The 27,165-nt window shown below is 35.9% G+C and overlaps 2 protein-coding genes across 2 annotated transcripts; both read left to right on the forward strand.

Annotated features, from left to right (window-relative positions):
* Positions 1-2,475, forward strand: cbx8a (chromobox homolog 8a (Pc class homolog, Drosophila)). The gene is made up of 5 exons (XM_028455394.1): positions 1-260; positions 395-438; positions 773-838; positions 1,001-1,067; positions 1,545-2,475. Exons 1-5 carry the CDS (start codon positions 192-194, stop codon positions 2,286-2,288), a joined length of 990 nt encoding a protein of 329 aa, XP_028311195.1. The 5' UTR covers positions 1-191; the 3' UTR covers positions 2,289-2,475.
* A 2,368-nt stretch (positions 2,476-4,843) lies between these two features.
* LOC114468724 (meteorin-like protein) lies at positions 4,844-10,780 on the forward strand. The gene is made up of 4 exons (XM_028455766.1): positions 4,844-4,976; positions 6,512-6,918; positions 8,811-8,870; positions 9,945-10,780. Exons 1-4 carry the CDS (start codon positions 4,900-4,902, stop codon positions 10,271-10,273), a joined length of 873 nt encoding a protein of 290 aa, XP_028311567.1. The 5' UTR covers positions 4,844-4,899; the 3' UTR covers positions 10,274-10,780.
* The last annotated feature ends 16,385 nt before the right edge of the window (positions 10,781-27,165 follow it).

The raw sequence follows: 27,165 nt of genomic DNA on the forward strand, positions 1-27,165 counted from the left end.
GGTCGGGCCAATGCGCTCCGCCACGGTCCGCCCTGCTCACCGCGGTGCCTGGCAACAGCAGAAGACGTGATGACGTCCTCTCAGATAGCGTATTATGGGATGTGCGGAATTAAACGGGCAGAAGAGGACGAGAGGGGGGAAAACCCTGCAAAATAATATAAGAGAGCAATAAAGGAGGTGTGTGGTGAGGCATGGAGCTCTCTGCTGTCGGTGAGAGCGTCTTCGCAGCCGAGTCCATCCTCAAACGGCGGATCCGACGGGTACTCTCTGCGCTTCCTCTCACTGATCGCCTCTCCGCGTTCATTGCGTAACTGTGCTTGTGCAGGGCCGATCGGCCGCTTTCTGATCAACTAAACATGGGCTTTGTGTTTTTTTTTTTGTTTTGTTTTTGCAGGGTCGCTGGGAATATCTGGTAAAATGGAAGGGCTGGTCTCAGAAGTGAGTATAAAAGCAGACAGTGTGGCACAGCGCTCCATCCTGGCCGAGCGCACTACTGCACCAAATGTGGATCATTTTATCCATGTCACGTCCCCTCTCTCTCTCTCTCTCTCTCTCTCTCTCTCTATCTCTCTCTGTGTGTGTGTGTGTGTGTGTGTGTGTGTGTGTGTGTGTGTGTGTGTGTGTGTGTGTGGACCCTTATATATTTCGTTCTTCGGCTATGTCTGAACGCACTCAGTGTCACAGTGGTCTATGGTCTCTGATTAAAGATTATTTATTGTGTTGCCATTAACAACAACAACAATCTGTTTCTCTGTGGCTTATTGTAACACAGGTACAGCACGTGGGAACCGGAAGAAAACATCCTGGACGCACGTCTGTTTGCAGCCTTCGATGAGAGGTGATGGTTTGACAATCATATTCAAATAGATATTTTATTAAAACGTTTACGTCAAAAACTACAACAAGTTATTTGTTATCAGGTCCTGTAGTTTTTTTTTTTTTTGGTTTTTTTTTTAACTCTGAAATATAAATATATTGAATTGTGTCATTTCTCCCACAGAGAGCGAGAAAGAGAGTTGTTCGGCCCAAAAAAGAGAGGACCCAAGTCTGAGACTTTTCTTCTGAAGGTGTGTGATTTTCACTTTTTAATTATTATTATTATTTTAATTTTCTATTTTTAGAACAAACAACTAAATTTCGTTTTTCAAAAATAGTGTTTAAAAACACATATAATCTTATTTTTAAACTTAAATCTACATATCGTCTTGTGCAACAAGCATTTCACAGCATGCCATGTCATAACAAACGTTGCTTTCAAAATAAGAGACAAGTCCAACATGAGAGACATTAAGTATTTATTTATTTTTGACCAGCAGTCCGCGACCCACTTTCGGGTCCCGACCCACCAGTTGAGAATCGCTGCCCTAAATAACCAAAGTATTAGTGTATAGACATGTTTTTTTTTCTGTGGAATGTCCATTAAATCACAAATATAGATTTAAATTCTATTAGTGCATATATGCTGTATTTCTTGGAGGTCTCAAAGGTCACATTTCATCTTTAAGTTCTTTTTAAAATGAACAAACAGTTTTTTCTTCCCTCAGGCTAAAGCTAGGACCAAAGAAACAAACTATGTGTTTAGAAGAGAGTCTCCAAGAGGGATCCGGGTCTCCTACCCAAGCCCGGAGCCCGTCCTGACACCCAGGGCCCGGGAAGGTTTACGCGCAGTGGTTCCAACAATCTTTCCTCCAAGCTCGATCAACAGAGGGGAAAGTTTCCTCTTCCGACCCCCGGAGCCAGAGAGGAGGCCCAAAGCAGCTGATGTGATCGCTACAGATTTAGAAAGTTTCCCTAAAAAGAGAGGACGCAAACCGAAGCTGCGCGTGCTTTACGCAGAGGATGATGGGAGCGAGCCATCGGAACCGGACGCCAAACGAAGCAGGTCGCTGATCGAGTCCAAAACCTCCCGACATCTCATGCACCATCACGGTGAAACGTCCGACCACAGCCTTCTCCAGCTGACCCGGAGGTTTCAGGAGAAAACCACCATAACTCCCAGATCCAACTGTGCACGCTCTTACACCTGTGCGTTCAGCCCAGATGTGCGTAAAGGTGATCAAACAGGTGAGAGGAGCAGGGCGGGGGTCCTACAGCCCGGTACTCTTCAGCGGAAACACCCAGGGAGGGAGAGCACCTTCCAGGCCGCCCCGCAGCGGGCCCCGGGGGCCTGGAGCCCACGTTTGATGAACGTGGGCTCTGTGACGGTGACGGACGTCACCATGAACTTGCTGACGGTCACTATCAGAGAATGCACCACGGATAAAGGCTTTTTCACAGAGAAGAGATGAGAAGAGTGATCTCTGCACCAATCAAGAGAATATATGAAAGATATATTATAATAAGCTACTAAACAGTGATGTTATATATTTTCTATACTGCCATTAAACTTAAGTTCGTCAGAATGTAAAAATGCTCAAATACAAACTCCTTTTTCTCTGTCAATTTATCGCACAATGTTTGTATTTTACAATTAATTGCTCCACATTTAATAAAATGACAATGTCTCTCGATTGTATCCTAAATGTGTTTTATTCTAAAATGCCCTATACACTTATTTAAAGTACAACCATTTATTGGTAAACAGATTCATTTGAAATAATATAAGTGATTGAATTAAATTTTAAATCTTTTCCATACAAATTTATTTCTTAAAGGGAACTGCATGCATATTTTCTTTGTTATATATCATTAATATCTAAGTAATGACTACAAAAACAATCAAATAATTGAGAAAAATCTTCATTCATTAGTGCAATCAAGTATTATTGAATTCATCATACGTATTTCTTTTGTTTTTTTTTATACATTATTATATTTGTATTTATTTTTTACCTTGGGAGGAAAGAGTTACCAATGATAACGTGCACTCAGAGGTTAAAATGCATACGTCACCAACGCACGTACACACAGCAAAGCCCATAGATTGTGGAAAAATGCAATGAATAGAAATTAATTTAAAAAAAAAAGTAGGTTTGAACCCTGCAGGCGGGTTTGATCACGCTTTACCACATCTTTATTTATTTATTTTTTTTTTTATCTCCAAAAGTCACTGAAAAGGTAGAGGCAAACACTTAAAGTTAAATACTTTAAACTGTTTCTCATCATTTCACCGAAGCAACAACAATGAGTTCAAACAGGGTTTATGTCTGACTGTAAAGCTTTACTGTAAATGACTTTAACTTCCTTGATAAAGGTTTGAAACTGGTATTAAGGGTTTAAGTCTTCTTTTCCTGAATGACACGCGCTGCCTCGGTGTGTGTGTGTGTGTGTGTGTGTGTGTGTGTGTGTATGTATGTGTGTGTGTGTGTGTGTGTGTGTGTGAGGGATTCAGGCCTAAACTGTGCCAAGGCCGCTTCTGCAACACAAAGCCTCCATTCATTTCTCTTGGCGTTGGTTTTTTGGTGACACATGACCAGATCTGACCATCCACAGCTCAGCTCTGTCTGATTTACACTTGTCTGGGTGGACTTATCCTTTTTCATTTGCATATGTTTGTGTTTAGACACTATAAAGGTCAATTAAAGAGGAAATAAGACGAATAAGATAAATTCAGAGCAAATACTTCTCTTGCACCTAATTAAACCACATCTGCTTTTCGTTTTAAAAAATTATTGTTTGAGTGTATGATTGTTAAAACATTGGAATTCTGGATCACATGTGTCAAACTCAAGGCCCGAGGGCCAAATTCGGCCCTTTGGAGCATCAAATTTGGCCCGAGGGAGGAAGTAAAAATGACAGAAAACATGATGAATCATTGTGTAAATGAAACTCAACAATGTTCCTCTGTGCTTATATCGCAGGATTGCAGCCATTTTTAACGTTAAACCGTTGAAACATCTCAAAATTCTTACAGAATTCTTCAATGTTCCTTAAACGATTACATAATATTTTCCATAATTAAATAGAAATTGGTCACAAAACCTAGGAAAATAAAAGTGAAGATTCTGTTGGTACTGATAGCTATCACTTATTGTTTGGTTATTGTCAGTTTCTTACATATTTTGTATTTTACGTATACACAGAAGCGTTAACTAGGGTATACAAAAATGTTGAAATTATTTGTTTTCCTGCAAAAATCTATGGCCTATATGATATTAGACTGCTCCGTGCTTGGCCCCTGAGCTAAAATGAGTTTGACACCCCTTGATCATTCAGTGGAGGCATTGAATCAAAGTGCTCCGCCTGCTGGTGCAGATGTGTCACTGCATCGTACTTCTTTGATGATTCCAGATGTGGTTGGACTTGTGTGATATATATTTCCCCACCAGAGGGGGCTCAAGCACTAAACGCTGACCCATTTCTCTGTTCCGGGCTGGCCTTAAAAAAAAAGGCCTCCATCGGAGACATGAATTAGACATTTCTTTAATATGAAAGCAGCTTTTATGTGGTTTCTGTTTGGTATTGGGTTAAATAACCAAAACAGTTTGAGACATTTAACTGGGAAAAAAAAAAAAAAAACAGTTCTGACAGTTAGTGGGAGGGAATTAATTACTGTTTTGAAAAGGAGTGTTTGTGTTAACAGATGGCGAAACGCTTCTTCTTCTTCTTTTTTTTTTTTTTTTTTTTTGTTAAACATTGTTTTGTTCAGTTCAAAGAGCAAAGACAGAGACACGCAGAGGTAAGTATCCCCACCACCCCCACACCCTACCCCTCCCAACACTGGATCAGTGGATCAGTCCTAATTAGCGCCGAAGAGGGAGTGGTGTGTGTGTGTGTGTGTGAGAGAGAGAGTGTGTGTGTGAGAGAGAGAGAGAGAGAGAGAGAGAGAGAGAGAGAGAGAGAGAGAGAGAGAGAGAGAGAGAGTGAGTTGCGCCGCGCCTCAGAGTCAGTAGTACACAGTCCTCTCTGCCACGCGCTCCTCTCACTTTCCGTTGACATGCTTATCGTTGCGCGTGTGAGATGGTTCCCAGTGTGATAATAATCTTGTGTTTTGTTGCTCTTCACTCTGCAGCAGATGTGTGCAACTGGACAGGAAGGTAAGAAACTTTACTTGTGTCAGTAGTGAGTCCCTCAGGCAAGGCACGTTTATTTGTATAGCGCATTTAATACACAAGGCAATTCAGTGTGCTTTACAGGATTAAAAAAGTGCAACAGAAAACATTTAACAGTTTAAAAATCAATAAGAATATGAAAATCAGCATTAAAAACGTTAATAAAAAAATCTCCCTCAGTCGCAGTAGAGAAAAAAAAGTGCCTTTAACTTTGATTTAAAACTGTTCACATTGGATGCTGACTTCAGCTCTGCTGGTAATTTTGTTCCAGTTCTTTGCAGCATAGCAACTAAAAGCAGCATCACCATGTTTACTGTCAACTCTGGGCTCCACTATCTAATATATGTCTATAGATCTGAGAGATCTGCTGGGTTCATACCTGACTAACATCTCACTGATGTATTCTGGACCAAACCCATTCACAGATTTATAACCAGCAGCAGAACTTTAAAGTCTATTCTGAGGGAACTTGCAGAGTCAGTGTGAAGACTTAAGATTAATGTCACATTTTGGGAGGTTCTATCAGTGTGTTCATGTGTCAGTCATGCAAATATAAAGAAGATGAGGATGAGGATAAAATATTTCAATAATATTTCTATGATTAGTATTGATGTTATTTGTGCTATGCTAAAATGATCCTTGGAGTCTGATTAAGGTGGGACAGGGACGGGAATCTTTTAACACATGGGGCCATGAAAATGTGTTTGTTTGATCCGAGGGCCACATTTTTAAAATTTATGTCAGCATTTAAAATACTCACCATTTTGGGCATTGATACAGGAAAGAACAAAGGGTTTTGTTGTTGTTTTGTATATTTTTCTGTCATTTTAGTATATTTTTGACAATTTGAAATTGCCTTGTATATGAAAAGCGCCAGACTAAGGCCTTGCCTTCTTGTTGTTTTTTTGTATTTTTTGGAGTCATTTTATGTCATTTTGTCGCCTTGGGGGCTGCACTAAATCAGACAGAGGGCTGCATGAGGTGCCTTTGCCACTAATGTCTCCAATAGGAGAGGATATAAGGATGCTACTGTACACTGTAAACCCACGTTCAAAGTAATTAAATAGATTGAGTAGTTTATACTCAAAGTGATAGAAAAAGTTCTACTAACTTAATTATGCCAAGTTGGTGTAACATGTTCTTCATTTTTGAGTAACAAACTAATATTTTTTGAGTAAATGGAACTATATTTATTTATGAGTAAGCATCATTTAAAAACACAACTTAATAGAATTAGGTAATTACATGCTAAGAATGAAAAGTGTTATTGTTTCAAATAGGGAAACAAACTTAATTCATATTGCACTTTAATTTAACTGTTATCAAAAAGTACAAGTAGCCAGTCATCCAACCTTTTAAGTTCTGGAAAATGTTGACTTTTAAGTTAATCAACTTAAAAAAATTGAGGCAATCGATTTCTGGAAACTTATTTGGGTTTACAGTGTTCTGTAGCTAGAATTGACAATGACTTTGTAACATCTGCATTGATGTAATGATGTAATCCATCTCTCTTCCTTCAGTGGTTTTGCAGCTGGCACAGACCCCAGGTTGGTTCTCCAGGTGCGGCTCCGCTGCACTCATGGCTCGGTGAGGTGGGTCTACCCGGGCCAGGCTCTCCGGGTCGTCCTGGAGCCCAATCTGTCCACCACACAGAGCTCCACCATCTGCATTCAACCATATCCGTCCTTTGAAGGAGCCAGTGCCTTCATCGAACGGGCTGGGGAGCTGCAGCTGCTGGTGACAGGCAGCGAGGAGCCCCAGAGGAAGGTGTTTTGTTTCCAGACAGACGGGGAGCACAGGCCTGCTATTTACCTCCAGACCAACCCGCAGAGGGAGAGTTCCTGGAGGAGGCGCACAGTGGGCTTCAGATATGAGCTGACAGGAAACAGGAGAGTGGCCCCCAGCCTGGGTTGCAGCGGGTTACAGAGTGAGTGAGGTTCTAACACCGACACCTTCATCCAGTGCTCCTCCTTAACTTAAGTCTATAAGTTGTTTTCTCCAGTGTTTTGAATGACAATTTCAAACCTGATAAAAGAAAGAAAAACTATTGAAATTTATGCAAAAAAAAAAGCCGAACTGAATGATTGTCACTAAACCTACTTAGTCAGAACTAAATCAGTTTGTATCTGTTGCTGTAAAGTACATTTCTGTTCTCATGAGGTCATAGGAATATCAACATGCGACAAATTCATTTTACGGTATGTCATATTGTTTGATCTTTTCTAAAGGTTTTGAAATGTCTCAAGATTTTCTTTTAACTACACTGCGTTTATTTAGTTACAGCGTAATGAAAAACCATGTTATTTACTCTCACGCAATGAATTTCTCTGTGTTTTCTGTGTGTTATCAAAGGTGCCGTTCATATCTGACTGATTGCAAGGTTGCATATTTTATTGACTAAATTAACAACTTACTCTCACAATGAACTCTGGTTAGGAGGAACCCAAGGACCAACAGGAGATCTGGGATCTCCTTAGTCTAATGTTTTTCAAGGGCTGATCAAACAGCCTCAAGAAGTGTTTAAAAAAAACACATTGTTTATTGAGTTTGAATACTATGGTGTAACGGTTAAGGAAGCAAGCTTGTAATCAGAGTGTCACTGGTTCAAATTCGATGTGGGATGTTGAGCAAGGCCCTTTACCCCAACTGCTTGTGTTGTACTACGCTTTGGATAAAAATAACAGCTAAATGTCATTATAAAATGAATAAACAAAACCTCCCTGTTCCAAACACTTTACAATCATACAAATGTTTAAAACACAGTTTCCTAAATTTTCTATAGTTTTTTTTTTTTTTGCATACTGCACCTTCACTGAAATTATTAAATTAATCTGATACTTGATTATAAAGAAACTCAACCTCCAGAAAATAACCAGGCTTTACATTTACTTTGTGTCATTGTCATGTTGTTCAGTTTACTTGTAACTTATATTCTTCTTACATGTACATGTTATACATCCCTTAGACATACAAAGAGTTAAACTAACAAATATACATTTTCAAGCACAAAAAACATAGAAAAATATTGTATAAATAAAGTTTATGACCATAAAAAGTGGGAGACTAAATGAGGCGGTGTGGGAAGAAGCAGTCATAATAGTTATTTGATTACAGAGCCCTGTCTCTGGGACTGAAGCATGCAGCTGCTGGTCAGTCCTGTGTTTTGTCTGCTTGTCTGGTTTCTGTCAGTGGACAAAGCAGGGCGGACGGAGCAGACCACAGGCCGGCCGGAGGGCACTGGGCCCACGGGCCTGAATTACGACTGCAAATACTTTCCAGATTCCTCAAATACCTCATCATTGTGTGCGTCTGTTTATTAGCATTTATCCATGTGTGCGGGCCGTTCCCAGTGCGGTGATGTCATACTGTGTGTATAATACACAGCTGCTGGGTTTATTTTTTTCTCCATTGACAGTCTGGCTGGGTGTTTGACTCCTGTTGTCTGCTGCATTGGCATGAGGTCGTTCAATTAGAGAGATACAAAAGAAGTTAAACACAGGGTCAAGACCAGCGTGGGTTTTTTAATCTGGAGATGAAGCAGTGGGTAGAGCACTCAAAGAGAGAAAATGAGGTAGCCACATTCTTTCCTTTAAGGGACGACTGAATCCAGGGTGTTGGTCAGACTTGAGGTCAATGCAAAAGAAGGAGAGATGGCAGCCATCTATCAATCACTGCTAGTCAGTGCTGAAGGGAACAATCATGCAAGGTAATGATTGACTTAGAAGTTAAGATTCAGGAAGAAAGGCCTAGAAGAATGGTCACAACGCTGTAGGAGAAAAAAATATTCTTTTAGTTTTAATGTTTTTCTTTTACTTACAGCTTCATGTCGACCCTGCAATGACACAGAACTCCTCCTGGCCATCTGCAACAGCGACTTTGGTGAATACCCTTTCCCTTGTTCATTGTTTGGCTTTTTGAACAGACATATTTAGGTTTAATATCTGTCCCATTACTACCCCCTTTGCCGACAATAACATTTTGCTTAGAAAACTGTTTAAAAACAACTATAGAGCATAATGATGGAATGAACTGGTGGAATCTCATTGTAAATAAGTACTTAGTGCAGTGGTTCCCAACCCTTTTTTTTGTGACCCCATTTTAATATCAATAATTTCTGGCGACCGCAAAGTTTTTGATCATGTTTCAAATATGTATTTTTACTTAATTTTAGTTGAACTAGATGTACACTTTATTTCACAAAGTGAACATATAGAAATACAGTCATTTGGGAAACACTGAACTAAGCTACTATTATTGTAAGGTAGTGTGGAAAGCACAGAAAACGACTAATTCGAACAAAAAATAGTGACAACATAACAATCAGAAAGGTTGTTATTTTCATCAAGGGGGGGTCTCAACCTCAATTCCTGGAGGGATGCAGTCCAGCATGTTTCATTTTAGTTCAGGGGCCAAATTACAAAGCAGTTGGCCACAGATTGTAGGCAGGAAAATTAGTAATTCGAACATTATTGTTCTCTAGTTTGCACTTCTACGTATGTACTGTATATGTACATGTACGGCACTGATATTATCAAAGCAATAAGTGACACATATCAACAATTTTTCAAATTTGTCACCAATTTTTTGGTATTTGGGACATTTTGTGGAATCTTTTGAAGAAAATTGCTGGATTTTAGAAAAAATGACATTTCTTTTAACAATTTGAGATTAAAAAGGACTGCCATCATGTGACATAAACGTAAGGAAGATGTGAGCCCTGCTAAGATTGTGGAATTTCATTTAATTTGTGTATTATTTTGGAGATATTTACAACTGTTAGTTGGTAAATTACACAATAATTCATGGTTTCTCTGTCTTTTTTTACTTTCTGGAGTGGGCCGAATTGGATGCTCTAAATATGGCCCCCGGGCCTTGCGTTTGACACGCGTGTTTTAGATGATTAAACCCACATACGTTGCACTTAAATCTAAAAGTGTCTCCCTTTCTTTTCAGTTGTCCGAGGCCACATAAAAAACGTGTCTCATGACCTCCAACGTCAGATCTCACGAGTGGAGGTATCAGCAGTGAAGGTGTACTGGCAGCGAGGTGGAGTCTTTGAGCAGCTGCGAGATCCATCTGGGTTGTCTCCATCTTGGCGTGGAAACATCTACACTCTCCTGCAGTGCCGCGTGAAGCCTGGAGATGGAGAATTTCTCTTTACAGGTTGTGAACACTTTGGAGAAGCCTGGTTAGGATGTGCCCCGAGATACAAAGACTTCCTGTCCCTCTACCACAACGCCCTGAGGGCGCACCGAAACTCATGTGATTTCCCTTTAAACTGAGGAGGCGTTTGTGTTCATGCAGTTTCTAACCCAGTAGCACTGTGGGGTCCCTGTAATGCTGTCATGTGCTAGAAAAGTGGCATCAAGTGTTTCCAGCAGGGGAATTTCTACAGAATCAATCAGGGAAGCTGTGTTTGCAGGGCCTCCTGCACTGAAGCTGGGAGAGGGTCGACCTTTGTCTTTTTACCATCATGGCCCTAAACCCTGCAGCCTGAGAAGGGGGTGTGATAACGCCCCCATCAACTGTTCTCAAGCAGAAGTGCCTAAAACAGGAGGGAGGCAGAACCTTTTGTTATTACCAGTTTATTTTATGAACTTGTGAAGGTTGGTTATAATCTGCCAATTTCTTCTAGAATAGAAATGTACATTTTTGTGCATTTGTACATGTTTAATTGCAAGGTTTTATGTAAAAATGTAAACTGATAGTTAATGCCATTTTTACATTGACTGTATCATGGTTTGTGTTTGGACTATTAATGGAGAGTTAAAACAAACTACTGTCAATAAACTGACTACTTTTCTTTCATTTTCATTATTAAGCTTTTAATTGTCTTTGCTTTTAAAATGGACTCCTGAGTCTGAAATAAAGAATGATGATGATGATTACAACTGGGTACTATTATCCCTTATGAAAATATGTGACCAAAAAAAAAAATCAATGTAAAAGTAAAAATTGAATGAACAATGAGTGCATATTTTGTGTGCTGTTTATTCTGTTTTACCCATTAAAGCACGATTGTGTCTTGAACAGAAAAATGTCTCCTTATCATAGTCTGAGTTTGTATCGGTGACTAAAATGCATCCAGTTCATGAAAAAGTAATCAAAAAAATGTGGTGTTTAATGAAGTATTTCATTTTAACTGTAATCTATATAGTCTCTGTTCAATAAAGAATAGTGCGTGGGTTAAATTAATATCAGAATATTAGATATCACAGTGCAGAGCTGCCTGAATCATGCGTATCTATAGAGTTTTTTTCACTGGTCCCTTGCATAAACAGATGTGAGGCCCCTAAAGCTGAGGAATCCTCCCCCTGAAGCCACTCCCTAAAGAAGGGAACAATTAGTTGACTTTTAAAGCCACTGCTCTCTGAGCTATACTGCACATTTCTAGTTGGCTGAGCAGAGCTCACAAATTGGTGTGTTGAACTTTTTATGGGGACTAAATAGCTGCCAATGAAAGTGTAAATGACTGTGTGGTGAAAGGGGCCCCACACAATGTCTCACCAGCGACAAGGCCTCCAGGCCGACATAATGACCATTGTCACAGCTGCTGTCATCCTGAAACCATCAGGGATCAGCAATATAGGAACCATGGGGTGGAGTCGGGTTTTATTCTGCCACTATCGTTTGCTGTGTTTATGCTTGTTTAGCTTGAGTTTCTTGGTGTCTTCATGAAAGGTTAATTGTGGCCTATTTCACTTGTTGGAATCAGCAACTAAAGGCAAATCCCTCTAATATCAATAAAAAATCCTTCTAATGTTGAGGGTTTCTGGGCAAAAATCAAGTCTTATACACATATTTTTCATCTCACAGGCCCAGTTTGAAGTCTACCCTCTCAGTATTGTCTCCAGAGGCCACCATGTCAAATTTCTGGCTAAAATATAGTCCCTCTGCAGGCTTTTGAAACCACACAATTCTCATCTCTGAGAATTACGGCTGGCTCTCATGGGGCTGGGACCCAGGAGGGCTAGGCCAAGAGACGCCACATGATGCACCGGTAGGAGTCCTTCCAGACTGGGGGGTAATTGGTTTATCCCACCGCCTGGCCCGCTTTCCCATGTGGGCCACTGCTGTGGAGAGGCCCAGGGGTAGAATATGGAAACAGCATGACACCCTCCAGTGCCGACCAGGCATTCACCACCACTGCTATAGAGATCACGGACGCTAGCAGGAACACAAAGCTAAGGCAGCCATGTCTCTTGGCTTTGAAAAGGTTGATTCTGTCTTTTTTCAGACTGGGCTGCATTGGGGGTTCAAAAATTTGAATAAATGAGCTTTTAGAGAGTTTAATAAAATTAAGAGCAGTTCCTGCGCCTGGCTGAACACTACACTGTCCCAGTAGATTGGACAGACCTGTTGAGAATCTGGATGAATCTGTTGGTCTGTGTATGTAATTAATTATGTGTTTTTGTCCACTGGTCTTTTCTCATTATTTAGTAGCTGTTTTTAGTTCAAAATGATGATATTTTTTTCTTATTCAGTAGAGTTTTTTTGTTTCATCACTTAATCAAACATTTAAAAAAATGAAAATAGTGTAAAAACAAACAAGTTCCACCCAAAAGGGATTTTTTTTAATCACCTGAAATATATGACAACTTGAAGATACCGAAAGTCCGCAATCTTTTCTTACATGAGGCGTATTTCACGACAAACACCTCCAAGACTGCTTGAGGGTTATTATATACCTTACCAGTGTTCAGTTTTTATCAAAAATGCCCCAAGTTCCATGATCCAGAGGTGATTAGATTTGCGGACACATTTCGGGCCTGATTTTTAGGTTTGTCAAACTTTTTTTCAGGGAAAAAACCCCAAAAAGTTTATTCACAAAGCAGTGCAACTTAATTATTCTACCTATTCTAACGAAAAGAACTTCAACGAAACTGGCAATTGATTATTACATTCAATACCAATGTAAATGAAGCAACATCAAGTAACCTCCCTTCAAGCGACACGACAATTTGCAAGTCGCTCAAACTTGAAAATTTTTTAACATTTTGAGGTAATTCGAGTGGTTCTGTGTCGCGAGTCGCGACATCCAATCGGCAATGAGTTTCTCCCCACGTCACGAGGGGTGGATGAAGTGATGAAAGCATTTGATATTTCTCTCTATTGATTCCTTCTCAGTTTGAGTCATTTCTTTGATTCGTTTGGTACGTTTCTCACCCACTCTCTCATTAGACATTGCAGCCTCAGGTTCTTCTGTGACCCAATGGTTAGAGTTGCTGGAAAGGATGGTCTTACTCCATGTAATAAACTCTTGTTTCTTATCTGTATCCATGGGGACGGATGTCAGCTGAGTGATGTAATACAAAACATCATGGTAAGGTAAAGTAATTATCTAGAAATAAACCAATGTTTGTTAGTGTTGATGCTAAAAAGGGAATAATCAAAAAAATCTGTTTTTAAGGCGATACTTTTCCATACCTTCAATATAACTGTAATTCTGAACCTCTGTATTCGTTCAGTTTTAGTAAATCATGGCAGACTCTGGGTAAGGTGTAATAGTTTTAACTTTGTGAAAAATAGATATATATCTATAATTATCTTAATAAATAAGTTTTGTTCCATGTGCATATTTCTATTATACTATTTTACAAATACTGGTAAAAGTTAACCCGGGCTTTAGTATATAATAGCAGTGATATGACAGAGAATAAATAATACAATCAGGGGATTTCATAAGGAGACATGTCGCCCCCACCTGGCCAAATAAGGCAAAAGAAATCTCAAAACAAAAATGTTGTTAGTATTAGTATTAGTAAATGGATGGATAACTCAATGATGGGATTATGTAAATTAATAAAATAATGAAATCTATATAAATAGGTTTTACCAAAGAATTATATTTTGTCTTAAATTTATGTTAGTCAACTCTTAATTAACCAGTCTGCTTTTTGTTTAGCTATGTATATATTATATATACATTGTATGTACATTGTATATATAATATATACAATAATAATCACAACTACACAGTCAAATGAATTGTTGAGATAAGCTCACACACTGTTTTGTAGTGAGATGAGAAAGATCTGAACACATTTTTTATCAGCACATTGCATCTCATCCCTGAGATTTATGTGGCAACATCCTCTAAATCATAACTGACTGTTAAATATGTGATGATGTGAATTTTTAAATGGTTTCACTGCACTCTATATGCTTTTTGCACTGTTTGCATTCTTGTGTGTTTGATTTATACAGGCCAATGTGCTAACACACGCTGTAAAAGGAATAGGAAGCAAATCTTACCAATAATGTAGATTGTACATAGCAAGCCAAATCTAGGCTGTTATCTAAAGTCGCCAGTTTTTGTAATCAAATCCTTTTACTTCTGCAAAAAGAATTATTTTTGGGCCTATACTGGATGTTCCTCATTATGCTTCTAAACCATGAGCCATAGGAGATGGCCCCAAAGCTGCTTCCTCTGCCTCATCTGAGAAGAATGAAATGGTTCTCTCACACATGTGCTTTAGAACAAATGTAGGATATAAAAACAGGATAAATTACTAACATAAGCTGTGGCTTGTGTTGTTGAGGCGTAATGAAACGAAATCATTGGACTCTGAAGTTGCACTGTCTGACGTCAGCCAATGGATATGGAAAGATTAACAGATACTGTACATTTAACGTTTCATGGGAAATTTAATAAGATAGGAATCTCTAAATGAGTTAGAAAAACTGGGGGCCTAGAAACAGTTCTGTGACCAGTCATGGACTTTTTGTCCTACTTGTTTTGTTTTATATGTTGCTCAGTTCTCCATCTGAAGTTGCAGCAATTTTTGTAATTCCTTCTCGCTCTTTGGGCTAGAGCGTAGTCTGAAAGGGCAGGTGTAACAGATACAGGGATTCACTCTGCTAAGAAATAAAAGTAAATTAATTTACTTATTGGCAACACTTATTTGTAGTAATAGAGCAAAAACATAGGCAGATTTTGAGATTCTTGCCAGGGGGGATCAAAAGAAAAAAATAGAATTAAGTATATAGACTGTCTCGAGATTTGTGTCATATTTGTAATATATATACAATAATGCAAAAATTATTAGTAACATAATTAATAATGTTGGCAATGAAAATTTCCATCAACGCATCATTTAAAGTTGTAAATTCATGATAAATCAGGCCGCTTTCTAATTCATTTTTGCTGCAGTACCATGTATGACCTGCTTGACTCAGTGTCGCTTCACCATTTACATTGTGAAGAAGAAATGCACAACAAAAGAAGAACCAACCTAAAACCTCAAAAGTTTGGGAGCATTTCAAAACTCATACTAGTATTTAAAAAAAAAACAACACATTTATTCAGATATATTTTGTGACTGTGTGTTTTATGGCACTGGTATATTGTGTACATTACATTAAAAATTTTATTTTTTTGAATGAATATGGGAAAACAGTAATGAAAACCTTTGACCCTGTCTCTGCAAACTTTGTGTATGAGAAAAACAAATTTTAATAATGTCTTTTGTGTTCTTTTATCCATTAGTGTACACTATACAGTGACTGCAATTAATAATCACAGCCAAAGGTGGAAAGCAGCTCAATGTTTAAATATGAAGAACAATGATTAGCTTTAGCATAATGCTACGAATGCACTTAAGTTTTTTTCCAGTCTTATCACGGTGCTTTCTATGTTAATATCTTTAAATGCCCTCGGCCTGTTGTTGGCCCTTTCTCCCATCTGCCTGTCCCCATTTAGTTTCTCCCCTTCTGTTTTACAGTTTTCTATTTTCTTCCTCTCCCTTTTTGTCTACCTTCACCGCCCCCACTCTGTGCTCATCTATCTGTCTGTCTCTCAATCCTACACTCATTTCCAATGAAGCTGACTGACAGGCAGGTTCAAAAACCCTCAAGGAGGCCACACAACCCGTTTGTGGATGGGTGGGAGGTCTAAGAGCGCTGATGTCCCTCGGGTGAGTACGAACGCATGTGTAGCAGCATTGTGACAGTGCTCAATGACGTGAACTGAGGCTTGAGCAGGTACCAGCGGTCTCGCCTGGGGGTTGCTTATTGAGTCATACCACCAGGGCATTAAATTAACTTTTTAGATCACCAGCCAGCATAGTAGATTCTTAAAGTTACCAGCCAAACAGATTTTCCACCAGCCATTTTTTTTTCCAGTGAAAATGAAGTACATTATGAGTGCTACAGAACAGATCTAATCTGGAACGTTGTTTGAAGTTAGAAAGAAAAGAGGTAATCAGTACAAAGAATTACATGTACTGTAGATAAAACATGTTTTATGTAAACCTTCTGTATAGTGCACATTTTAAAGGTGAACAAATGGTCAAATACCAGTCACTCATGACCCAAAATCCATTTATTATTAAAACTCCTCAATTTCTTCTTCTTTTCAGATGCTCTTTCATCTTTATTTTCCCCTGTGTCAGCAGCAATTCAGGTATTTCAACACTCGATAAATATCTCCAAGTTTGTCTGTTTTTTCCCAAACTAATTTTACAATTTAATTTCAGCTCCTATTCTTAAATCCTCGAAACAAAACTGAACACATTACCATAAAAAGACCAACAAAACATGAATCACACAACCAAAACCAAGTTTGAACTCACAGTCTTTCACGTATTCTGAACATACAAAATAAACCTATAGCACAATACAAAAAAATATATTTGCGTCTACTAACAAAAGAAACCAACATTGACAAAGCAGATTTTGACAGACAGTTCATTAACTCCCCCAAAGTGGTAAGATTTTTACCTGCGTTTGTTTGTCGATTAGCAGGATTTTGACAAAATTTTAAGCAAAAATAGACCTTACGCCATGGAACATTCCATTAAAATTTGAATGGGATCTGATCTGGATCAATATACTGATTCTGGATTGGTTTGAAAAATCCAACAATCCTTATCTCTCATCATTGGAAAAATAAAAAAAAATCACATTTCGGTTTGTATTTAACCAATCTTTATGAATATTGACTCAGTTATGACGGGGTGGTTCTTCACTTACCCCACTGAGTTTCATAGATCTGGATTGTGCATTACATAGACAATTTTTCATTTTCCATGCCTTACTGCATTTTCATCCCAGTTTAAGTATGCACATCATATTTAGACTAGTTTAGGGTCTTGTGATAGGCTCATCTCAGAATTTTTTCCTAAAGTTTTTCAATTTTTATGCCTTAGTAGATATAGTCTTACCTTTGATTTGGGGTGTTTGAAACTTTTTCTCATTTTTCATGCCTTATTGCATTTTCATTCCAGTTTAAGTATGCACATCATATTTAGACTAGTTTTAGGGTATTGTCATAGTTTTATCGCTGAAAAAAAAAATCAAAGTTTTTCAACTTTTATGCTTTACTATAGCCTTACCTTTGATTTGGGGTGTTTGAAACTTTTTCTCATTTTTCATGCCCAACTACATTTTCAACGCAGAAAAAGTGTGCACATCATATTTAGACTAGTTTTAGGGTCTTGTTATCACAAGCCTTATCTCAGATTTTTTTCTTTTTTAAGTTTTTACAATTACTTCTGATGTGGGGGTGTTTGTAATCTTTTCCTCATTTCACAATGTTTTTCTCATTTAAAATGCCATTTTATGTCTTTGGCAGCTGACATGTAGCTTAGTGGTAGGGAGCATACCTTGTGTGTGTGAACCCCTCAGATCAATCCCTGGTGTCTCCAAAAATCAGAGTCTGTGAAATGTTTCAGTTATAGCATTATCCCAGAAAAAAAACCAAAGTTTTTTAAATTTTATGCCTTGCCTTTGATTTGGGGTGTTTTAAACTTTTTCTCAATTTTCATGCCTTACTGCATTTTCATTCCAGTTTAAGTTTGCACATCATCTTTGTGCTAGTTTTAGGGTGTTGTGATAGCCTTATCTCAGATTTTTTTTTCCCCAATGTTTTTTTTTAATTGTTATGCCTTACTATAGTCTTACCTTTGATTTGGGGTGTTTGAAACTTTTTCTCATTTTTCATGCCTTACTGTATTTTCATCCCAGTAAAAGTGTGCACATCATATTTAGATTAGTTTCAGGGTATTGTGATAGCTTTATTTAAAAAAAAAAAAAAAAAATCAAAGTTTTTCAACTTTTTTGCCTTATTAAAGCCTTACTTCATATTTGGAGTGTTTCTCATTTTTTTCTCATTTTCAACTTGTTCTCATTTTTTATGTCTTACTGCAATTTCATCCCACTATAAGTATGCACAACATATTTGCACTATTTTTTAGGGTCTTATGATAGCCTTATCTCAATTTTTTTTTCTTCAGTTTTTTTTCAATTTTTATGCCTTACTATAGCCTTACCTTTGATTTGGGGTGTTTGAAACTTTTTCTCATTTTTCATGCCTTACTGCATTTTCGTTCCAGTTTAAGTTTGCACATCATATTTGCACTGGTTTTAGGGTCTTGTGATAGCCATATTTCAATTTTTTTTTTTCAAAATGTTTTAAATTTTTATGCCTTACTATAACCTTACCTCAGATTTGGGGTGTTTGTCATCTTTTTCTCATTTTCAGCTGGTTCTCATTTTTCATGCCTTACTGCAATTTCATCCCACTATAAATATGCACATCATATTTGCACTCATTTTTAGGGTCTTGTGATAGCCTTATCTCATTTTTTTTTTTTTTCAATTTTTATCAAATTTAATGCCTTACTATAGCCTTACTTTTGATTTGGGGTGTTTTAAACTTTTTCTCATTTTTCATGCCTTACTGTATTTTCATCCCAGTAAAAGTGTGTACATCATATTTAGATTAGTTTTAGGGTATTGTGATAGCTTTATTTAAAAAAACAAAAGAAAAGAAAAAAAAAAAAAAATCAAAGTTTTTCAATTTTTATGCCTTACTGTAGCCTTACCTCAGATTTGGGGTGTTTGTCATTTTTTTTCCTCATTTTCAACTTTTTCTCATTTTTCATGTCTTACTGCAATTTCATCCCACAATTAGTATGCACAACATATTTGCACTAATTTTTAGGGTCTTGTGATAGCCTTATCTCAACTTTTTTTTTTTCAGTTTTTTTTCAATTTTTATGCCTTACTATAGCCTTACCTTTGATTTGGGGTGTTTGAAACTTTTTCTCATGTTTCATGCCTTACTGCATTTTCATTCCAGTTTAAGTTTTCACATCATATTTGCACTGGTTTTAGGGTCTGTGATAGCCATATTTCAATTTTTTTTTTTCAAAACTTTTTAAATTTTTGTGCCTTACTATAGCCTTACCTCAGATTTGGGGTGTTTGTCATCTTTTTCTAATTTTCAACTGTTTCTCATTTTTCATGCCTAACTGCAATTTCATCCCACTATAAATATGCACATCATATTTGCACTCACTTTCAGGGTCTTGTGATAGCCTTATCTCAATTATTTTTTTTCAATTTTTTTCAAATTTAATGCCTTACTATAGCCTTACCTTTGATTTGGGGTGTTTGAAACTTTTTCTCATTTTTCATGCCCTACCACATTTTCATCGCACTATAAGTGTGCACATCATATTTAGACTAGTTTTAGGGTCTTGTTATCACAAGCCTTATCTCAGATTTTTTTCTTTTTTAAAGTTTTTACAAAAACTTCTGATTTGGGGGTGTAATCTTTTCCTCATTCCACAATGTTTTTCTCATTTAAAATCTCAATTAAAAGCAAAGTTTTTCAAATTTTATGCCTTACTATAGCCTTACCTTTGATTTGGGGTGTTTTAAACTCTTTCTCATTTTTCATGCCTTACTGTATTTTCATCCCAGTAAAAGTGTGCACATCATATTTAGATTAGTTTTAGGGTATTGTCATAGCTTTATTTAAAAAAAAAAAAAAAAAAAAAAAAAGAATTAGTGTTTTTTTTTTTTTTTACTTTTTAGCCTTACTATAGCCTTACCTCAGATTTGGGGTGTTTGCCATTTTTTTTCTCTATTTCAAATTTTTCTCATTTTTCATGTCTTACTGCAATTTCATCCCACGATAAGTATGCACATCATAGTTGCACTAATTTTTAGGGTCTTGTGATAGCCTTTTCTCAATTTTTTTTCTTCAGTTTTTTTCAATTTTTATGCCTTAGTATCGTCTTACCTTTGATTTGGGGTGTTTGAAACTTTTTCTCATTTTTCATGCCTTACTGCAATTTCATCCCACTATAAATATGCACATTATATTTGCACTCATTTTTAGGGTCTTGTTATAGCCTTATCTAAATTATTTTTTTTCAATTTTTTTCAACTTTTATGCCTTACTATAGCCTTACCTTTGATTTGGGGAGTTTGAAACTTTTTCTCATTTTTCATGCCCTACTACATTTTCATCGCAGTATAAGCGTGCACATCACATTTAGACTAGTTTTAGGGTCTCGTTATCACAAGCCTTATCTCAGATTTTTTTTCTTTTTTAAAGCTTTTACAATTACCTCTGATTTGGGGTGTTTGTCAGCTTTTCCTCATTTCACAAAGTTTTTCTCATTTAAAATTCCATTTTATATTTCTGGCAGCTGAGATGTAGCTTAGTGGTAGAGAAAATTCCTTGTGTGTGTGAAGTTCTCTGATCAATCCCTGGTGTCTTCAAAAATCAGAGTCTGTAAAATGCTTCAGTTATAACTTTATCTCAGAAAAAAAAAAAAAATCAAAATTTTTCAAATTTTATGCCTTAATATAGTCTTACCTCAGATTTGGGGTGTTTGTCATCTTTTTCTAATTTTCAACTGTTTCTCATTTTTCATGCCTTACTGCATTTTCATCCCACTATAAGCATGCACATCATATTTGCACTCATTTTTAGGGTCTTGTTATAGCCTTATCTCAATTATTTTTTTTCAATTTTTTTCAACTTTTATGCCTTACTATAGCCTTACCTTTGATGTGGGGTGTTTGAAACTTTTTTTCATTTTTCATGCCCTACTACATTTTCATCGCAGTATAAGTGGGCACATCATATTTAGACTAGTTTTAGGGTCTTGTTATCACAAGTCTTTTCTCAGATTTTTTTCTTTTTTAAAGCTTTTACAATTACCTCTGATTTGGGGTGTTTGTCAGCTTTTCCTCATTTCACAAAGTTTTTCTCATTTAAAATTCCATTTTATATTTGTGGCAGCTGAGATGTAGCTTAGTGGTAGAGAGAATTCCTTGTGTGTGTGAAGTTCTCTGATCAATCCCTGGTGTCTTCAAAAATTGTAGTCTGTAAAATGCTTCAGTTATAACTTTATCTCAGAAAAAAAAAAAAAAAAAATCAAAATTTTTCAAATTTTATGCCTTACTATAGTCTTACCTCAGATTTGGGGTGTTTGTCATCTTTTTCTAATTGTCAACTGTTTCTCATTTTTCATGCCTTACTGCATTTTCATCCCACTATAAGCATGCACATCATATTTGCACTCATTTTTAGGGTCTTGTGATAGCCTTATCTCAATTATTTTTTTTCAATTTTTTTCAAATTTAATGCCTTACTATAGCCTTACCTTTGATTTGGGGTGTTTGAAACTTTTTCTCATTTTTCATGCCCTACTACATTTTCATCGCAGTATAAGTGTGCACATCATATTTAGACTAGTTTTAGGGTCTTGTTGTCACAAGCCTTATCGCAGATTTTTTTCTTTTTTAAAGTTTTTACAATTACTTCTGATTTGGGGGTGTTTCTCATCTTTTCCTCATTTCACAATGTTTTTCTCATTTAAAATGTTTTTGGCAGCTCGCATGTAGCTTAGTGGTAGGGTGCATACCTTGTGTGTGTGAAGTCCTAAGATCAATCCCTGGAGTCTCCAAAAATCAGAGTCAGTGAAATGTTTCAGTTATAGCATTATCTCAGAAATAAAAAACAAAGTTTTTCAAATTTTATGCCTTACTATAGCCTTACCTTTGATTTGGGGTGTTTTAAACTCTTTCTCATTTTTCATGCCTTACTGTATTTTCATCCCAGTAAAAGTGTGCACATCATATTTAGATTAGTTTTAGGGTATTGTCATAGCTTTAATTAAAAAAAAAAAAAAAAAAAAAAAAAAAAAAAATCAATGTTTTTTTTTTTTTTTTACTTTTTAGCCTTACTATAGCCTTACCTCAGATTTGGGGTGTTTGTCATTTTTTTCTCTATTTCAAATTTTTCTCATTTTTCATGTCTTACTGCAATTTCATCCCACGATAAGTATGCACATCATATTTGCACTAATTTTTAGGGTCTTGTGATAGCCTTTTCTCAATTTTTTTTCTTCAGTTTTTTTCAATTTTTGTGCCTTAGTATAGTCTTACCTTTGATTTGGGGTGTTTGAAACTTTTTCTCATTTTTCATGCCTTACTGCAATTTCATCCCACTATAAATATGCACATTATATTTGCACTCATTTTTAGATTAAGATTAAAGATTAAATCGGGCTTTTGCCTTTAATTGGCCATGTAATGTTAGTACATTATTGGAATTTGTCTTCTGCACTTAACCCATCCCTGAGGAGCAGTCGGCAGCCATTTTGCGGCGCCTGGGGAGCAGTTCGGGGTTAAGGGACTTGCTCAACATCCCACAGTGACGGCCCCGGTGAGGGTCTTGTTATAGCCTTATCTCAATTATTTTTTTTCAACTTTTATGCCTTACTATAGCCTTACCTTTGATTTGGGGAGTTTGAAACTTTTTCTCATTTTTCATGCCCTACTACATTTTCATCGCAGTATAAGCGTGCACATCATATTTAGACTAGTTTTAGGGTCTCGTTATCACAAGCCTTATCTCAGATTTTTTTCGTTTTTAAAGCTTTTACAATTACCTCTGATTTGGGGCGTTTGTCAGCTTTTCCTCATTTCACAAAGTTTTTCTCATTTAAAATTCCATTTTATATTTCTGGCAGCTGAGATGTAGCTTACTGGTAGAGAGAATTCCTTGTGTGTGTGAAGTTCTCTGATCAATCCCTGGTGTCTTCAAAAATCAGAGTCTGTAAAATGCTTCAGTTATAACTTTATCTCAGAAAAAAAAAAATCAAAATTCTTCAGATTTTATGCCTTACTATAGTCTTACCTCAGATTTGGGGTGTTTGTCATCTTTTTCTAATTTTCAACTGTTTCTCATTTTTCATGCCTTACTGCATTTTCATCCCACTATAAGCATGCACATCATATTTGCACTCATTTTTAGGGTCTTGTGATAGCCTTATCTCAATTTCTCTTTTCTTTTTTTTTTTTTTTTCAATTTTTTTAAAAAATTCATGCCTTACTATAGCCATACCTTTAATTTGGGGTGTTTAAAACTTTTTCTCATTTTTCATGCCTTACTGTATTTTCATCCCAGTAAAAGTGTGCACATCATATTTAGATTAGTTTTAGGGTAATGTGAGAGCTTTATTTAAAAAAAAAAAAAAGTCAATGTTTTTTTTTTTTTTTTTAACTTTTTAGCCTTACTATAGCCTTACCTCAGATTTGGGGTGTTTGTCATTTTTTTTCTCTATTTCAACTTTTTCTCATTTTTCATGTCTTACTGCATTTTCATCCCACGATAAGTATGCACAACATATTTGCACCTGTGATAGCCTTATCTCAACTTTTTTCTTCAGTTTTTTTCAAATTTTATGCCTTAGTATAGCCTTACCTTTGATTTGGGGTGTTTTAAACTTTTTCTCATTTTTTATGCCTTACTCTATTTTCATCCCAGTAAAAGTGTGTACATCATATTTAGATTAGTTTTAGGGTATTGTCATAGCTTTATTTAAAAAATAAAATAAAAAAATAAAAAAATCAATGTTTTTTTTTTTTTTTAACTTTTTAGCCTTATTATAGCCTTTCCTCAGATATGGGGTGTTTGTCATTTTTTTCTGTATTTTAAATTTTTCTCATTTTTCATGTCTTACTGCAATTTCATCCCACGATAAGTATGCACATCATATTTGCACTAATTTTTAGGGTCTTATGATAGCCTTATCTCAATTTTTTTTCTTCAGTTTTTTTTTCAATTTTTATGCCTTAGTATAGTCTTACCTTTGATTTGGGGTGTTTGAAACTTCTTCTCATTTTTCATGCCTTACTGCATTTTCATTCCAGTTTAAGTTTGCACATCATATTTGCACTGGTTTTAGGGTGTTGTGATAGCCATATTTCAAATTTTTTTTTTCAAAATGTTTTACATTTTTATGCCTTACTATAGCCTTACCTCAGATTTGGGGTGTTTGTCATCTTTTTCTAATTTTCAGCTGTTTCTCATTTTTCATGCCTTACTGCAATTTCATCCCACTATAAATATGCACATCATATTTGCACTCATTTTAAGGGTCTTGTGATAGCATTATCTCATTTATTTATTTATTTTTTTAAATTTTTTTTTCAATTTTTTTCAAATTTAATGCCTTACTATAGCCTTACCTTTGATTTGGGGTGTTTGAAACTTTTTCTCATTTTTCATGCCCTACTACATTTTCATCGCAGTATAAGTGGGCACATCATATTTAGACTAGTTTTAGGGTCTTGTTATCACAAGTCTTTTCTCAGATTTTTTTCTTTTTTAAAGCTTTTACAATTACCTCTGATTTGGGGTGTTTGTCAGCTTTTCCTCATTTCACAAAGTTTTTCTCATTTAAAATTCCATTTTATATTTCTGGCAGCTGAGATGTAGCTTAGTGGTAGAGAGAATTACTTGTGTGTGTGAAGTTCTCTGATCAATCCCTGGTGTCTTCAAAAATTGTAGTCTGTAAAATGCTTCAGTTATAACTTTATGTCAGAAAAAAAAAAAAAAAAAAAAATCAAAATTTTTCAAATTTTATGCCTTACTATAGTCTTACCTCAGATTTGGGGTGTTTGTCATCTTTTTCTAATTTTCAACTGTTTCTCATTTTTCATGCCTTACTGCATTTTCATCCCACTATAAGCATGCACATCATATTTGCACTCATTTTTAGGGTCTTGTGATAGCCTTATCTCAATTATTTTTTTTCAATTTTTTTCAAATTTAATGCCTTACTATAGCCTTACCTTTGATTTGGGGTGTTTGAAACTTTTTCTCATTTTTCATGCCCTACTACATTTTCATCGCAGTATAAGTGTGCACATCATATTTAGACTAGTTTTAGGGTCTTGTTATCACAAGCCTTATTGCAGATTTTTTTCTTTTTTAAAGTTTTTACAATTACTTCTGATTTCTGGGTGTTTGTCATCTTTTCCTCATTTCACAATGTTTTTCTCATTTAAAATGTCTTTGGCAGCTCACATGTAGCTTAGTGGTAGGGAGCATACCTTGTGTGTGTGAAGTCCTAAGATCAATCCCTGGAGTCTCCAAAAATCTGAGTCTGTGAAATGTTTCAGTTATAGCATTATATCAAAAATAAAAAACAAAGTTTTTCAAATTTTATGCCTTACCTTTGATTTGGGGTGTTTTAAACTTTTTCTCATTTTTCATGCCTTACTGCAATTTCACCCCACTATAAATATGCACATTATATTTGCACTCATTTTTAGGGTCTTGTTATAGCCTTATCTCAATTATTTTTTTTCAACTTTTATGCCTTACTATAGCCTTACCTTTGATTTGGGGTGTTTTAAACTTTTTCTCATTTTTCATGCCTTACTGTATTTTCATCCCAGTAAAAGTGTGTACATCATATTTAGATTAGTTTTAGGGTATTGTCATAGCTTTATTTAAAAAATAAAATAAAAAAATAAAAAAATCAATGTTTTTTTTATTTTTTAACTTTTTAGCCTTACTATAGTTTTTCCTCAGATATGGGGTGTTTGTCATTTTTTTCTGGATTTTAAATTTTTCTCATTTTTCATGTCTTACTGCAATTTCATCCCACGATAAGTATGCACATCATATTTGCACTAATTTTTAGGGTCTTATGATAGCCTTATCTCAATTTTTTTTCTTCAGTTTTTTTTCAAATTTAATGCCTTACTATAGCCTTACCTTTGATTTGGGGTGTTTGAAACTTTTTCTCATTTTTCATGCCCTACTACATTTTCATCACAGTATAAGTGGGCACATCATATTTAGACTAGTTTTAGGGTCTTGTTATCACAAGTCTTTTCTCAGATTTTTTTCTTTTTTAAAGCTTTTACAATTACCTCTGATTTGGGGTGTTTGTCAGCTTTTCCTCATTTCACAATGTTTTTCTCATTAAAATGTCTTTGGCAGCTGACATGTAGCTTAGTGGTAGGGAGCATGCCTTGTGCATTTTCGTTCCAGTTTAAGTTTGCACATCATATTTGCACTGGTTTTAGGGTCTTGTGATAGCCATATTTCAAATTTTTTTTTTCAAAATGTTTTAATATTTTATGCCTTACTATAGCCTTACCTCAGATTTGGGGTGTTTGTCATCTTTTTGTAATTTTCAGCTGTTTCTCATTTTTCATGCCTTACTGCAATTTCATCCCACTATAAATATGCACATCATATTTGCACTCATTTTTAGGGTCTTGTGATAGCCTTATCTCATTTTTTTTTTTTAAATTTATTCATTTATTTTATTTTTTTTCAATTTTTTTCAAATTTAATGCCTTACTATAGCCTTACTTTTGTTTTTGGGTGATTGAAATTTTTTCTCATTTTTCATGCCTCACTGCATTTTCATTCCAGTTTAAGTATGCACATCATCTTTGTGCTAGTTTTAGGGTCTTGTGATAGGCTTATCTCAGATTTTTTTTTCCCAAAGTTTTTTTTAATTGCTATGCCTTAGTATAGCCTTACCTTTGATTTTGGGTGTTTTAAACTTTTTCTCATTTTTCATGCCCTACTACATTTTCATCGCAGTATAAGTTTGCACATCATATTTAGACTAGTTTAAGGGTCTTGTTATCACAAGCCTTATCTCAGATTTTTTTCTTTTTCAAAGTTTTTACAATGACCTTTGATTTGGGGTGTTTGAAACTTTTTTTCATTGTTCATGCCTTACTGCATTTTCATTCCATTTTAAGTTTGCGCATCATATTTGCACTAATTTTTAGGGTCTTCTGATAGCCTTATCTCAATTTTTTTTTTTTTTTTTTTTAAAGACAGCTCATCCAGGTGGTATACAACTCTTATTCAAACCTCCACATCTTGCAGGATATACTTATCAAAATGACTTAAGAAGTCAACATTGAGTAAAAATCTAGAGTTGAAGTTCCCAAGGCAGTTTGCAGCTAATTATAGTGGCAATTTATTGTTTTCTGCAATGCCACAGGAATCATGTTCTTGTCTTTCTTTTGGCCTATCTCAGCAACACGGAGAAGTGGATATTTGCTGAATGGGTCACAGCCATCCTTTATATTTATGTTACCCTGCAGG

This window comes from Gouania willdenowi, chromosome 8 (genome assembly GCF_900634775.1).
Source record: "Gouania willdenowi chromosome 8, fGouWil2.1, whole genome shotgun sequence".
NCBI lineage: Eukaryota > Metazoa > Chordata > Actinopteri > Blenniiformes > Gobiesocidae > Gouania > Gouania willdenowi.

What these genes read in the sequence shown, in the direction of transcription:
- cbx8a (XM_028455394.1), top strand. Translation starts at nt 192, where the DNA reads ATGGAGCTCTCTGCTGTCGGTGAGAGCGTCTTCGCAGCCGAGTCCATC. An exon ending in TCAAACGGCGGATCCGACGG is followed by an intron (nt 261 to 394) that starts GTACTCTCTGCG and finishes TTGTTTTTGCAG; the next exon opens with GGTCGCTGGGAATATCTGGT. An exon ending in CTGAGACTTTTCTTCTGAAG is followed by an intron (nt 1,068 to 1,544) that starts GTGTGTGATTTT and finishes TTCTTCCCTCAG; the next exon opens with GCTAAAGCTAGGACCAAAGA.
- LOC114468724 (XM_028455766.1), top strand. Translation starts at nt 4,900, where the DNA reads ATGGTTCCCAGTGTGATAATAATCTTGTGTTTTGTTGCTCTTCACTCT. An exon ending in GTGTGCAACTGGACAGGAAG is followed by an intron (nt 4,977 to 6,511) that starts GTAAGAAACTTT and finishes CTCTTCCTTCAG; the next exon opens with TGGTTTTGCAGCTGGCACAG. An exon ending in GGGTTGCAGCGGGTTACAGA is followed by an intron (nt 6,919 to 8,810) that starts GTGAGTGAGGTT and finishes TTTTACTTACAG; the next exon opens with CTTCATGTCGACCCTGCAAT.